Source organism: Panthera tigris, chromosome X, assembly GCF_018350195.1.
Source record: "Panthera tigris isolate Pti1 chromosome X, P.tigris_Pti1_mat1.1, whole genome shotgun sequence".
Lineage (NCBI taxonomy): Eukaryota > Metazoa > Chordata > Mammalia > Carnivora > Felidae > Panthera > Panthera tigris.
The window spans coordinates 114,709,969-114,722,135 of NC_056677.1; the positions used below are offsets into that span (position 1 = coordinate 114,709,969).

The window sequence follows — 12,167 nt, forward strand, 5'->3', positions numbered from 1 at the left end:
AAGTGAAAAGGGCAAAGCACAAAACAATATGTTTTGGGACTGACTGCTAGCAGGTAGGGGGCTTTTATTGGGGTGATGGAAATGTTCTGGAACTAGGGATGCTTGGCTGGCTCAGTTGGAAAAGCACGAGACTCTTGCTTTCAGGGTTGTGAGTTTGAGCCCCACATTGGCTGTAGAGACAACTAAAATAAATAAATAAATAAATAAACTTAAGGAAAAAGGGGGCACCTGGGTGGCTCAGAGGGTTAAGTGACTGACTCTGGATTTTGGCTCAGGTCATGATCTCCTGATTGTGAAATCATGACATTGAGCCCCGCCCTGGGCTCTCTACTGTCGGCGTGGAGCCCGCTTAGGATGCTCTGTCCCACCCCCTCTCTGCCCCTCTCCTGCTCGCATGGTCTCTCTCAAAAATAATTAACATTAAAAAAAAAAAGGATTCTCTCTTCCTGTCTCCCTCTGCCCTTCTCCTCCACTCACATGCCCTCTCTCTCTCTAAAATAAAAAAAAATGAATGAATGAATGGCTTAAAAGTGTTCTGGAATCAGGGGCACCTGGGTGGCTCAGTCAGTTAGGCGTCCAACTCTTGGTTTTGGCTCAGGTCATATCTCACAGTTCGGGAGTTTGAGCCCCGCATCAGGCTCTGCACTGACAGCATGGAGCCTGCTTGGGATTCTCTCTCTCCCCGCCCCTCCCACGTCTCTGTTTCTCTCTCTCTCAAAATAAATAAATAAACTTCAAAAAACAAAACAAAACAAAACCCAGTAGTGTACAAAACCAATATAGGGGCGCCTGGCTGGCTCAGTTTGTGCAGCGTCTCACCCTTGGTCTCAGGGTCCTGAGTTCTCGTCCCGGGTTGGGTGTAGAGCTTACTTGAAAAACAAAACAAAACAAAACAAAACAAAACAAAACAAAACAAAACACCAAAAACAATATAGACACACAATAATTTACACAGACAAGAGAATAAGTCACATAACATGTTACCATTGGTTCTCTCTGTGCCTATGATTATCATTACAGGTGACTTCAAAAGCTTCATTTTGGAAAAAGAGCTATATATGAGCGATTTGAGAAAAGTCACCATTGCGGAATTCTCCTTTTGGTTAGAGAATTAATTCAGTAAGCCACATTCTCAGAGAACCCTGTCTTGAGAATGATGCCAGTGTTTTACATAGTCAAAAAATAATTAAAATCAATCAAGATTAGAGAGGAAGGACCAAAATGGCACGCAAGTAAAAATGTAACGTCACGCTATTACAAATAAAGAATATAACCACGCTGAAATGGTGGAAAAGGAAAAAAAGGAACTCTGGAAACAGTATTTTGACTATACACTCCAAGGCTAAAGACAAAAACAGGTACATACAAATATATCACTCAAGTTAGTTAAGTTTGGTTGCCCACGGGGGTAGGACACAGCAATTCTGAAACGACTTTAGGAGTGTCGTAGGACTGAGCAAATCAGTGGACGGACTGAGCATCAGGAGAAGTGGGGTTCTCGCCACTGGAGAAAGGAGGCCCTAGACAAGGAAAGGGGAAGGGCAGAAGGAAACCTCGTGGTGTTGGCTGCGATCCAAGGGTTAGGAGAGACTGAGTTCACATTCTGGGTTCCAGCCCGACCTAGTCGTGTGCACGTACACACGCATCTCTACGCAGATACAGACCCGCGGGTACGCGTGCACACACGTCCTAGCTCTGTCCACCGAGAAGGTCCAGAACCAACTGCAGCAGCAGCGATGAGCATAATTAGCACACAGATCTTGATTTCTAAATGCCATCTTTTTTTTTTTTTAAGTTTATTTATCTATTTTGAGAGGGAGAGAGAGCACACGTGTGAGTGGGGGAGGGGCAGAGAGAGAGAGAGAGAGAGAGAGAGGGAGAGAAAGAAGCCCAAGCGGGCTCCATGCTGTGAGCGCAGAGCCCGATGACGCGGGGCTTGATCCTGCGAACTGAGATCATGACCCGAGCCAAAAATCGAGAGTCGGCCACTTAACTGAATGAGCCACCCAGGTGCCCCCTAAATGCCATTTTCAAATAAAAGGAACCAGTGTTCCTTGGAGAATGTCTGAATCCAGGACTAGAGCATGAAAAATGTAAGATGCACCTCAGAGGGGCGCCTGGCTGGCTCAGTTGGTTAAGCGACCCACTTCGGCTCAGGTCACCATCTCGCAGTTTGTGAGTTCGTGCCCTGCGTGGGGCTCTGTGCTGACAGGTCGGAGCCTGGAGCCTGCTTCGGATTCTGTGTCTCCCCCTCTCTCTACCCCTCTCCTGCTCACGCTCTGTGTGTGTCTCTCTGTCTCTTAATAATAAATGTTAAAAAAAAATTAAAAGAAAAAAAGTAAGATGCGCCTAGAATATCATGCAGACCGGGAAGTAGGTCTTCGAGGAAGGTTGGGGGTGGGGCAGAGAAGGGAATGGGGAGTTGCTCATGCTAAGCATTCTTATCCCAATCAAATACAAATGAAAAACGATGGGGACACGTGGAAAGGACACAGGCTACATCTGTGACAATCTAAGTAACAGAATAAAGAACCATAGTCATGGATTCTTCATTCACAAAAGAAAGTATCTGTTTTAGTGGCCGAATGCTCTTTTCCAAGGAAATTACACAGACCGATGTCGAAGGGTCTTTAGACTCCCAAACCGCCATCTGAATTAAGCTGTCAAAGCGAACACGGTCATGAGTGAGACATACGGACAACATGTGCCTCCGTCATGATATGATGCACTGAGCAGGTTAGAAACTGCTTCCGGGGGACTGGTGCCAACAAAACGTAACCCGAATCTAATGATAAGCGAACATTAGAGAAACCCAAATTGAGGGGCGTTCCACAAAGCAGCCAGGACTCTTCGAGTATGCCGAGATCGTGAAGACAAAGAAGACAGGACATACTCCAGACTAAAGAAGACTACGGAGGTGTGATAACTATGGATCTTCAAAACTATGTCGTGTGTTATCCAAGGCGTTAACAGTAACTCTGCAACTTTTGGAAAGTCTGAAATTATTTCCAGGTGGGAAGTGAAAAAACAAAAACCCTTAAAAGCTATACCGAACAGAACACAGGACAAGAGATCCAGCTCCGGCCCATGTCCGCTGACGAGGATTTTCATACTTTAGACGTTACTTCACCTTCACGCACGCCAAGTTCGTCACGCATACAACCAGTGGCTTGAGCTACGCTCATGCGCTCCAGATTGCGCTCTGAGGAAATCTCTGGGCAAGACGAGGAGGTGGCGCGAGGCCGCGGCCCCGGCCCCGGCCCCGGCCCCGGCATCCTTCAGTGAGTGCAATTCGGCTTCTGTCTGCTTTGCCTGTACAATCTCACCTGAAAAGAGGGCTCTGCTACTAACGACGGCAGTTCAGAATACCGTTGAGGATAAAAGGGGAACCAACCATTGATACGGGACACATGGGTGAACCTCAAAAACGCTACGCTAAGCGGAACAGGCATGAACGAGCAGGCGTGATTTTATTCACAGGAAGTTCTTCTAAAACAGGCAAATCGCACGTGCAGAACCGCAGAAGTGATCTCTAAATTTATACGGGTTGGAAGCAGCATTATATACCGTACAGGGGAACTTCCTGGGGTGGGGGCTATGGGTTGTAAACATCTGTCAAAACAGAACTGGAAGCTTTTACTGGGTACGTTTCGTGGTAGTTAAACTATACTTCGAGAAGGCGGACTTAAACATTTCATCCCCAAGCTCTCGCACGGGAAGGAATTCGTAGTTGCTGGTTCGTTAGATCACGTATGTTTTGTAGGCCACAAATCTCAGTGCTAGGACAGCAGAAGAAATGTGTAAAATGGAGGAAAACCCTAAGACGATGCCGGGCTAAACAGTGATACGTCAAATTGGAAATACTTTAATACACACCTTGTAGAAGAAATACTGTACAAGGTGTGCTATTCTCACGTAATATAGATGTCCGTGAGCCAGTAGCAGTTTCTTTAAATGTTTGAACTTCGGAACGGCATAATCGCTATTCCTGGCTGCTTGGCGACCTTCTTTGCCTTTAATACCTAAAAAACAAAACGAAACACACAAGAAAAATCTCCATGGGATGAGTATTTTATAAAATAGGCAGCCCCCTAATTTGTTATCTGCACACTTTTAACTTGTTAACATGACATAGCTCACTTGTATCGTTTAGCTTTGTTTTTTTTTTTTTTTTAACCAAACGGTGCTGTAACAGTGAGACTGATCAATACGAAGTAAAATGAAGTTTAATTGGTAAGCACCTAACTATAACACAATATAAAACAACGAACCTGAATCGCTGCCGTAATCATTACTGGGCAAAAATTATCCTGAGGAGAAAATTAAATCTGAAAATGATTTGAGAGGCACTTAGGAAGTGCTTAAATGGCCATGCCACCAGATAAGGGGCTGTAGCGAACCAACGAGAGCCCTGGGCTTTGTGGTCTAGGAGCTCGAAACTGAAGAGCTCCAGTGGGACGGTGGAGTCCTCTCGCTGAATGAAACTCTCGAGTACGGAGTATCGAGCTCAAGCAGCTTTAGGCCATGTCCGCACTGAATGACCAACGAGTAAAACAGAGTGGCTCCGAAAAGGGTGCCTTCCAAACGGGAAGCGTTTGGGAGGGCAAACTGCGGTGATGATAATCGCCAAGATACTCAATTCGATGATTTCTTCTCTTAACCCCCTCCCCCCAAAACCTGCCGGGCTATGAGGATTGCTGCCTATCGGCAGCCTGGCATGGAGAACAACGGTGCAGGCAGGAGAAAAAGCTGTTGCTGCGTGCCAACAAATAAATTCAACGCTATGGCCCAAAGCGCCCGTAAACGCTGCCGCGTGGAAAAGCAGCCAACCAATGAGCATCTCTTAGTCCCAAGCGGTTAAGAATCTCAGAAGATACAGTGCAGCAACATAAGCAGGCGATGTGGCCAGGGGCGGAGAATCAGTAAAATTTCACGCATGCCGTCAAAGGGAGCGCTGAAGGATCGACTGTACCGCCCGCGGGTTGGGGAAATTCCGCCTACTTGGCTGATATAAAGATGTCCTCTAACTTTACGCTGCTGCGTTCCCACCGGGGGTAGGGCTTTGGGGTGGACACGCTCAGGCGAGGACCTTCATTCAATTGGTGATTATCATTCCCAAGTTAAAATCCAAGACGGGCAACCAAAACGTTCCCTCATCTACCTGCGAGCGCTGCGGATACCTTACGGATGCCATCTCGTTACGGGCTTCTTACCTATTCCCACGTGGGATTCCAAGATCATACTAACATCGTTGGCACCGTCGCCTATGGACAGTGTTATCGGGCTGCCCTTCAAATTCTTCACCATTCTGACAATCTGGACATTAAGTGCGAAAGAGGTAAAGAAAAGGTCAGAGCAGAACGTGAGGCTATACCACACTGGGGGTAGATGCCTTCTTCACACCTGTAAATGGAGGCCTTGGAAACAAGCAGAAAGGGAGTCGATGCATAGACGTACAATAGGCTTCAATTCTCAGAGGCAAAAGAACACAGCCTTCCCCCGTAACACCGGTGTCCACTTGGTTCTAAAGGTTCCGTGCACGTATTAGGTGTCAGAAAACCTTGCCCCCTACCTATAGGAGAGGGCAACGTGTCCCTGTTTTGTCACTGCTTCACACACATCCTTTCAGATGAGGTGTTGAGTGTGAGAGTCAGAGTTACCCAGAAAGCTGGTTTGGGGCAACACGCATAGGGCTACTGGAATAAGAGTGGGTAGTGAGAGAACAACGCTTCTAGAAGCTCTCCATCTCTCCTCCCCGCGGACACAACCACTTCCTTCGGCGCATTCCCATATCCCCGGGGACTTACCTCATGTTAAGTTCTTATACCCATCCAGCGGCCAACTAAACTTCACTAGACCTCCCAGTGCCCGGTATGACTTAATCTCTGCTACAGGCAGCTGCATTTGTAGATGGGGACAGCTTCAAGATGGCTGCGATTTGCAGAAAGTTCCCTGAGATATGTTTATGAAGCCTGTCCCTGTTCCCTGAGTGTCTCTTCAAGATGTGTCAATGACGGGGCGCCTGGGTGGCTCAGTCGGTTAAGCGTCCGACTTCAGCTCAGGTCACGATCTCACGGTCCCTGAGTTCGAGCCCCGCGTCGGGCTCTGGGCTGACGGCTCAGCCCGGAGCCTGCTTCCGATTCTGTGTCTCCCTCTCTGTCTGCCCCTCCCCTGCTCACGCTCTGTCTCTCTCTGTCTCAAAAATAAATGAAAACATAAAAAAAAAATTAAAAACAAAAACGATGTGTCAATGACGCAGGGCCACTCACTGCTGTGTTGGGTGGGCAGCAAATAAAAGTCATCTTGCCCCGGTGGAATGACTTGTAGGAGTAGATCGGGTAAGCAGTTACCCTCCCACCCTGGGTTTGAGACAATGACTGCTTTATGTGTCACCCCCCCCAAGCCCCCAGAATCTGGCAGCTTTTAAAAAGCTTACATAATGAAGTAGATAACTCATGCCTTGCAAAAATTCTGTCCTCGGAATTGCTTTTAGCAGTTAACATAAATAAAACCCATTTGTGACTTAAGCCATTAAAAATAATTTACACACGGTTAAGCCGCCCCACAGTCTTTTCTTTAAACAAAATTCAGTCAGGTTTCGGTTGTACGAAATGGCGTACAAAAACCCACATCCAATTCCATTTAACACAAAAATGTTATCGTGAAATGCCGTCTTTCTCCTATTTCCACCCATCAGCTTGGTTCTCTTTAAAGTGTTTTAGAAGACTCTGAGAAATAATCGGTAAATAAGTCAAAGACGAAATTAAAGAACCCAAACTAAATGTGTGTTTTTTCTTAGCAAAGTCCAACGTATTCTTCTTTTAAACGTTTACTTATTGATGTTTGAGAGAGAGAGAGCATGCACGAGCAGAAGGGCAGAGAGAGAGTGGGAGACAGGACCTGGAGCGGGCTCTCTGCGCTGTCGATGCGAGGCGCGAACTCACAAACCGGGAGACCGTGACCTGAGCCCAAGTCGGACACTCAACAGACTGAGCCACTCAGGCGCCCCCTGAATTTGATTTCGATGGGCTACAATTGCACCGGGGACAGATGTGCAGTAATGATTCGCACCTCAAGGAAGAAAAACTGCAGCCAGGAAAGGTCTAGGGAAAGCAATAACATTATCAAGGGTGACAGCGTCTGCATAAAAATAGATTAAGAAGATTAAGGGTCGTCCTTGTGGACCGATAAAAAGATATATAGTCATGGACAATCAAATCACGAAAGATTTAGACAGATAAACGTGGTGTTTTTTTACTGTGCCCCGGGTCACCTGGATTAAGAACTTGCCTCCAATCTCTAGGATAGCTTCATGAAAAAGAAATCAATCTACTAAAAACTATTTATCGATCAACTACAACTGTACACAATATATCAGGCTGGGCACACACCTGAAGCAACAGATAATGGAAGTGCAGAGATAAAGAATGAATACGAGAATATCAGATCATCAGATTAACAAGGAATGCTAATAACGTGAAGTATCTGTGCAAGAGAAGATCTAACGCTGTCCTCGAAGTTGGCCGCACGAAAAGGCCTATGACGGCAGAGAAGGGAGAGGACACTGCATGCCAGAGTAACGAGGAATGATTTTACAGAAGGAAGAGTCCTTGTATCGAAATCACGAAAGACGGTTAGAGATTTGTGGGGACAGGGGCGCACGGGTGGCTCCGTCGGTTGAGTGTCCGACTTCGGCTCAGGTTGATCTCACGGTTCGGGAGTTCGAGCCGGGCGTCGGGCTCTGTGCTGACAGCTCAGAGCCTGGAGCCTGCTTCGGATTCTGTGTCTCCCTCTCTCTCTCTGCTCCTCCCCGGCTCACACTTTTGTCTCTCTCTCAGAAATAAATAAAGATTAAAAAAAATTTGTGGGGATGGGGAAAAGGGGCGTGGAGGAGTATTCCAGAGAGTGGGAATGATCTAAGGCGCATAGCCAGGTGTATAGAATACATGCTCAGAAAACCGACTGGCTTGACCACATCAGTGAGTTTTCAATAGATGAATAGGACAATGTCCCAGAAAATGGAAGAGTTGGGTGACTGAGACCACACGGAAGGGTAAAGCACGGGGGAGGTCAACAGAGATTTCAAGGTTTTGAATCCAGAAACCTGGAAGTACAGTGAGGCCGGTCACTAATGCGGAAGACCAGGAAGATGGCCCGGCCCGCTCTAAAGCTGGGATGAGACGGTAAGGACACACCCAAGAAGACGAGTTCCGGAAGCAGCTGGAGAAATCAAGTGGAAACCGAGTATCTGGACTGGGGAAGTGACTGGAAGTCACCTATATGGACATGACAGACGAGAAGGTGACAGCCTGGAAGACGTGACTCTACCGAAGCATCACTTCCTGGGCAGTGGAGTAGGCAGGATCCTAGTGAGTGATTTGAACAAAAGGCAGTAAATGTAGGGGAAAAAAAGAGATATTGCCTCTGACCAAAGGGACAGATTTCTATGGATATGGTTCTGGTAGGATCCACTTCGTCACCTGGGGTCACTGAGGCTCTGAAGGCGGAAGACAAAAAGAAAAGCATCTGATGGTGGCGGGGACGGAGAGCGAGAAGAAAGTAGACGGAGACAATGCCCTCAATTAGGATGGGCTGTGTATGTGTGCGTGAAGTAGGGAGGAGGGCTTGTGTAAAGGGTGAGCGAAAGACACTGCCATCCCCTGGGTCTAGAGCAAGCAGCAGCATAAAGTGAAGAAGCAAAGTTAACACACACGAAAGAATACAGCGTATACAGAAGCGGCAAAGTGTGTAACTGAGACTCTAAGGTTCTTTGGACCCAGTAAGTACAAAAAAGCAAGGGCAAACAGATCAACGTGGGCTTAGAGGAGCTGGAGAAAACACCGTTCGGGGAATGGCCCCTGAACTGGGTTTAATTAGGAGTAAGATTTCTGTTAGGGCCGAGAGGAATTCAGAGAAAATCCCAGATGAGGAAAGCTTTCGAGGCTGGCACGAGCACGGCATGGGGAAGGGACACAACGGGAGGAACGACCAACAGGAGTAGAGGGTTCGGGCTGGACACGGGAGTGACAGTGGACACAGAGCAGGTACAGACATAGTAAGGGCCAACAGGGGGGAACCCGAGTGCCACAGAGTCACCTGCCCCTCATCCCTACTGAAAGTGCTTGAGTCAGAGCAGACGAGACGGGAGAAGCGGCTCGTTTTAACAAGATGGTACCCAAATGAGAGCTATGGCCAAAGGTGGGATCAAGGTGACCATATATAGAGTGAGGGAGGGAGGGAAGGAGAACAGAAGGGCCACAGGTGTTTGGTGACTTAGGGCGCGAGAGAAGGGGAGCAGTGGCAACGAGAATGACGAAGACAAGGGAGAAAACAAACCGGCCTGCAGGAGGAAATCAGAAGACCTGTGTTGGACACCAGCATTTAATAGGACAGCGTGGGTTCCACATGGAGCTGTGTAGCAGGCAGCTAGAAATAGGAGATTTGACGTGAAGGAAAACTCAGGGCCAGAGCCTATCCACGAGAGTCATGCCAACCGGTGTGTTTAGAGAGACAGGCTGGAAGTAGAAAGCAGAAGGAAGACTTAGCCCCAGAGAAAAATGATAATTAGAGAGAAGTGAGAAGATGGAACAAAATAAAAAGACACTAGGTTGCCAAGTAGGGGGAAAAAAAAAGTCAAGATTGTGGACCACAGACAGAAACCAGGGGAGGGAAGTCGTAAGGGGGATACGGCGCAGAGTGCGAACCGCGGCAGGGAAACGAGGCGGTGCACAGAAGACCGCGGGACGGATCTGGCGAGGAGGTCACCGCTCTCCCCTAGGCCATCCCGTGGAATAGGACGAGAAGAGAACACACGGGGCCAACGTGACAGGGGAGCCGGGAGCGGCGGGACGGAGGTGGCAGGCGCCGAGCGCTCGTTAGAGAAGGTTCGAAGGCAAGGAACCGGACGGCCGGCTTGAGGGGACCAGAAGCCCGGGTTCATTCAAATTGGCGGGCGGACTCCTGCATTTGACCGCAAAGAAGCAGCCTGCGCAGGTGTAATAAAGGAAAGGGGGCTCTGCGAAGGAAGAAGTTAGAAGTTAAGCGAACATCTGTTTGCCCGTACGTGTACAGGAACCCCCAGAATGGAACATGAACGAGTGTCCAGGTACCTGGGCTTTCTGCAGCGGGGCCATCCGGCAACAGAGCACTGCGGTACACTTCATACAGATCTGTAAGAAAATGCTTTTGTAGTTGTTAGAGCTGGAGTCCTGGCTGGAATTGAGGATGAGCGACAATGTGGAGCCATCGATGATTAATCCGTATTCCTGATGTTCTGTCCATGCTCTGGAAAAGAAAAACAAGGCTGTAAGTGAATCTTTTATGCATTTCCATTCAGGAACCGGAGTTTTTTAAAGAACCACAAAGGGGAGGGCCCCACATAAGAGTCCCCACCGATCACGTTCCTGGACCTGTAAAGAGGCAAATGTCTCTCATAATGGCACAACAGAGGTTCTCTGTGACATCTTTGGAGACTCAAGATGCCCATATAGATATTAAGTTCTAAAAGGTATAAAAATACTGGACATTTAGCGGGCGGGCTCTGTGTTAGAAACTCATGGTGAATTTTGGAAATTACACATCAGTCAGTCAAACTCTGACAGGAAGACAAATCGTCCATCTGAAAACTTGTTAGTAATACAGGGAAAAGACAAAATGGCTTTGGCCACAGAAACCACAGAAGACCTCTCTTCCTGAATGACAAAGCCTCGTCGACGGACCTGGCTTCTCAAAAATGACGGAGAACCTAAAAGACATAGCGTTCATAAAAAAAATACCATGATAATGTATTGAGGTAATGACAGATGTTCCTTAAATAAGTATCATTTTATACTGGATTAGTGGTTCTTTTAACCATAGCCTTCCCGTTGGAATCATCTGGTCAGCTTTAAAAAATTGCCCACGCCGGAGGTCTATTCCCAGACAAATGAGGTCTTGGGCAGTGCTTGGTTATTCAAGGGTAGATGTTCCAGAAAGCTCTGTAGGTGATTCTCACGCACAGCCGGGACGACTAAGAGATACTCTACGAAAATCTGCGAAATTTTCTGCGAAAATTCTACCGATTAACATTTCATTTTTTTGTGATCAAGAAAAAAAAAAAACCAGTGATGAATCAAGGGAACCTTGGATGCCATTTGGGAAGTACTGCAGGATCTCATCGCTATGGATTCGTTTGTCGAATTGTACGCGTCCGGAAGGCTACCGTTTAAGGGACTATTGGTAAAATTCCTGGGAGTTTTCTTAAAGGCTAGGTTCTGACTCACTAGGGTAGGGGTGGGCCAGGAGATTCTGTATTTCTCGCAATACTACAGTGTAGTTTGTACTTGTCCACGCTCTGCTTCGTAATTTTAGAAGCGTGTTTTATTCACTAATTAAAGAGATACCAATCATGTGTTCGCCTTCGCCTCCCTACTCACAGAGCTGACTTAATGCGCAAGAAACAGTGGCTCGGTAATCCATCAAGCAGTATTTGTAAACATCAACTGCAAGCAGGACATATAAGAAGAATGGAGAGAATTATTAACCCATCTTTCCTTGGAGAAGAGAAAAACCTCCTTAAGGGGACAGAAGTCTACGTGACGGAATAGACGCAAACGACACTGAAAGGCCGCTAATCCAGAGACCGGGACGATAAATGACAGGAAAGAACAGCGTCATAGAAAGATGGGGCAGAATGAGGTGAGGGGAGAAAATGCGTGCTGGGGTGCATTAGGAAAGCGAGTTGAAAAGGTCGCTTGAGGCCTCTGCTGCGACCTCATTCTGCGGGAAACGGAGAACCACTCGTCTGGCAGAGGGACTTAAGGGCTTCCAGGCATGGGTTGCTAGGAATTTGATGTGCAGTACTCACAGTGAGAATGGAAACCTGAATGAGGCTTGGTGGCTGATCTGAAGCGGAAGGGGACAACGACAAAGAGGCAGAAGCTGGCGAAAGTGATCCCGGGGGTCCGATGCTTATGTAACTCGAGGGAGGTCTGTGCCCAGCTCCGAAAACATGAACCGCAAGTGGGAATGTTCTGAGATGTTTCATAAGCCCTGGCTTTGCCAAAAGTGCCCCAGAGCCGCGGAATGGCGCTACGGATTGAATTATGCCCCACGCCCCCAAAAGCCACACGGCAAGTCCTAACCCCCGATGTGACGCGTTTGGAACTGGGACCTTTGGGAGGTGACTA

General features: G+C 47.6%; 1 protein-coding gene across 6 annotated transcripts in view; it reads right to left on the bottom strand.

The window, feature by feature from the left end:
* ATP11C (ATPase phospholipid transporting 11C) overlaps window positions 1–12,167 on the bottom strand; it is a 170,839-nt gene that overhangs the window by 33,836 nt on the left and 124,836 nt on the right. For all 6 annotated transcript variants that reach the window (XM_042974885.1, XM_042974882.1, XM_042974883.1 and 3 more), the window contains exons 20-22: window positions 10,110–10,284; window positions 5,214–5,316; window positions 3,877–4,022 (exon numbers count right to left, since the gene is read on the bottom strand). In XM_042974885.1, coding sequence (XP_042830819.1) covers window positions 3,877–4,022; window positions 5,214–5,316; window positions 10,110–10,284 — 424 coding nt within the window. The remainder of the gene's footprint in view (window positions 1–3,876; window positions 4,023–5,213; window positions 5,317–10,109; window positions 10,285–12,167) is intronic.